Source organism: Sinocyclocheilus grahami, unplaced genomic scaffold (assembly GCF_001515645.1).
Source record: "Sinocyclocheilus grahami isolate Dianchi unplaced genomic scaffold, SAMN03320097.WGS_v1.1 scaffold1239.1, whole genome shotgun sequence".
Taxonomy (NCBI): Eukaryota; Metazoa; Chordata; class Actinopteri; order Cypriniformes; family Cyprinidae; genus Sinocyclocheilus; species Sinocyclocheilus grahami.
This window is the reverse complement of record NW_015506418.1, coordinates 115,451-117,950: the sequence shown is the minus strand read 5'-3', so window position 1 is coordinate 117,950 and position 2,500 is coordinate 115,451. Positions and strand designations below refer to the sequence as shown.

The window sequence follows — 2,500 nt, the reverse complement described above, 5'->3', positions numbered from 1 at the left end:
TGTGTGTGTGTGTATATGAGTGTGTGTGTGTGTGTGTATGAGAGTGTGTGTGTGTGTGTGTGTGTATATGAGTGTGTGTGTGTGTGTGTATGAGAGTGTGTGTGTGTGTGTGTGTGTATATGAGTGAGTGTGTGTGTGTGTGTATGAGTGCGTATGTGTGTGTGTGTGTGTATGAGTGAGTGAGTTTGTGAGTGAGAGAATGTGTGCGTGTATGTGTGAGAGTGTGTGCGTGTATGTGTGTGAGTATGTGTGTGTGTGTATGAGTGAGTATGTGTGTGTGTGTGTGTGTGTGTGTGTGTGTGTGAGTGAGTGAATCAGATATCATGAGTAGTAAACATCAGCAGACGCTCACCTTCACTGGTCACACCTTCACTGTCATCAACATCAGGCTGAAAAACATCATCATCCATGATAAACAATAAACCAGCGGTATGTGAATATGTCATCATCATTTCAATATGTTGCACGTGAATGGCTTCCATTTATCATCATAAATATGATTATTGAGCTTTTTTTGTATTTATGGCAGATAATGAATCAGGAGAGATAAATCGTAGCAGATGTCACTGAATGTGCTCTGCATTACAGCACGCAGTACTCAGTGCAGTGAGCGCTGCTGTATTCTCTGCATACAGACACACTGTGCACACTGCACAGCACACAAGCTGAATACTGCAGGAACAGTGAGTAGAGTGTGGTTGTATGCCATGATTGTAACACTGCAGTGTACGCAGTGCTGTGACTCCAGCAGATGGCGCTGCTGCTCAGCGTTACGCTCACATGAACCGATCTGAGTGTGAAGTGTGTTAAAGCAGGACTGAAACTCTCTTTACCATCTCAGCAGACAACCACCTCTCTATTTCATCCATGGCTGAGCTGTGTGGAGCTGGAGCCTAACACGACAAAAACACCACAATCATTGCTTACAAACAGGAAACGACACAAGATCTCTTGTGATTGTCACATTTTGATCATGTGATCCACTGATGATGTTAAAGCTGACTGCAAATTTAAATAGTGTCCATTCATCCATCAGCACATGCAAATCATACAGATTATACAGACATCTGACCATCAGTGTTCCACTGTCAGCTGAAGACTTGAAAAATTAAAATGAGCTGTAAATGTGTTTAGCCTCAGTTCATCTGAGATCAGGATGAGTTTGTTTCTTCATCAGGTTTGTAGAAATGTAGCACTGCATCAGTGTCTCAGCAATGGATGCTCTGCTGTGAATGGGTGCCGTCAGAACGAGAGCTGATAAAAACATCACAATAATCCACAAGTAATCCACAGCACTCCAGTCCATCAGTTAACATCTGGAGAAGACAAGCTGAAACACACCCAGCATTAAGACGTTTTTAACTCAAATACATAGAGTCTATAATCCATAATAACGCTTCCTCCAGTGAGTCAGTGTTCTGGTGTGAATCAGGAGAGAAATCTGCACAGATCAAGCAGCGTTTAAACAGCTCTGAACACATATGAGAGACAACAGCAGATGCACTTTTTCGTTATTATGGATTATAGACTCGTATTTGAGTTAAAACACGTCTTAATGCTGGATGTGTTTCAGCTTGTGTCTTCTCCAGATGTTAACTGATGGACTGGAGTGCTGTGGCTTATTGTGCTGTTTTTTTTAGCTCTCATTTTGACGGCACCCATTCACTGCAGAGCATCCATTGCTGAGACACTGATGCAGTGCTGCATTTCTCCAAACCTGATGAAGAAACAAACTCATCCTGATCGCAGATGACCTGAGGGTGAGCACATTTTAATTTTGTGTGAACGATTCTTTAAATCAACCCCACAAACCTAATTTCACACCAGATGCAAATATATGCAAAGCATAATTCTAGATAAAATCTGAAGGTTCTACATTTACATAAGCTGTTCTGTGATTTAACATGTTTTTTCTGATATTTGCTGCAGTTTGTATCTCATTGAATCAGGAGTAGCGGCGACTCCAGTGACGTCACTGAAACCCACCAGAGCCTTGCTGTAAATCCACTGAGACTGACGGACCCAGTTGCTCTCAGAGCCCTTCACACACACAAACACACTCCAGCATGTCAATCACAGTGAGATACTCGCGTGATCAGTGTGATGAGAGGCACACGTGTGTACTGACCCCTGCCGTGACCTGCAGACGTGTGTCCAAAGCTTCAGCCAGACCCTCCACAGCGCCGGGATCCTCGTACCGCACACTGCACACACACACACACACACGCACGCACACACACACACACACACACACACACACACACACACACACACACACACACACACACACACACACGCACACGCACAGCATCAGATCTCACTTCACCTGAGCTCTAGGAGAAGACACTCTCATCAGATGATCGTCAAACACAAACCTCTTCCTCTGTTCGGCCAGCGAGCTGCTCCTCGTCTGAGCAAACATGTCAAACTCTTCATCTTCAAGCGCTGACACACACACACACACACACACACACACACACACACACATCTCACAGAACCA

The 2,500-nt window shown here is 44.2% G+C and overlaps 1 protein-coding gene across 2 annotated transcripts in view; it reads right to left on the bottom strand.

Annotated features, from left to right (window-relative positions):
- LOC107568397 (target of Myb protein 1-like) overlaps positions 1 to 2,500 on the bottom strand; it is a 14,395-nt gene that overhangs the window by 2,973 nt on the left and 8,922 nt on the right. Inside the window, exons 11-15 of one of the 2 annotated variants that reach the window (XM_016254369.1) lie at positions 2,376 to 2,445; positions 2,129 to 2,204; positions 1,987 to 2,040; positions 834 to 893; positions 353 to 389 (exon numbers count right to left, since the gene is read on the bottom strand). In XM_016254369.1, coding sequence (XP_016109855.1) covers positions 353 to 389; positions 834 to 893; positions 1,987 to 2,040; positions 2,129 to 2,204; positions 2,376 to 2,445 — 297 coding nt within the window. The remainder of the gene's footprint in view (positions 1 to 352; positions 390 to 833; positions 894 to 1,986; positions 2,041 to 2,128; positions 2,205 to 2,375; positions 2,446 to 2,500) is intronic. The other variant, XM_016254368.1, reaches the window with a different exon arrangement.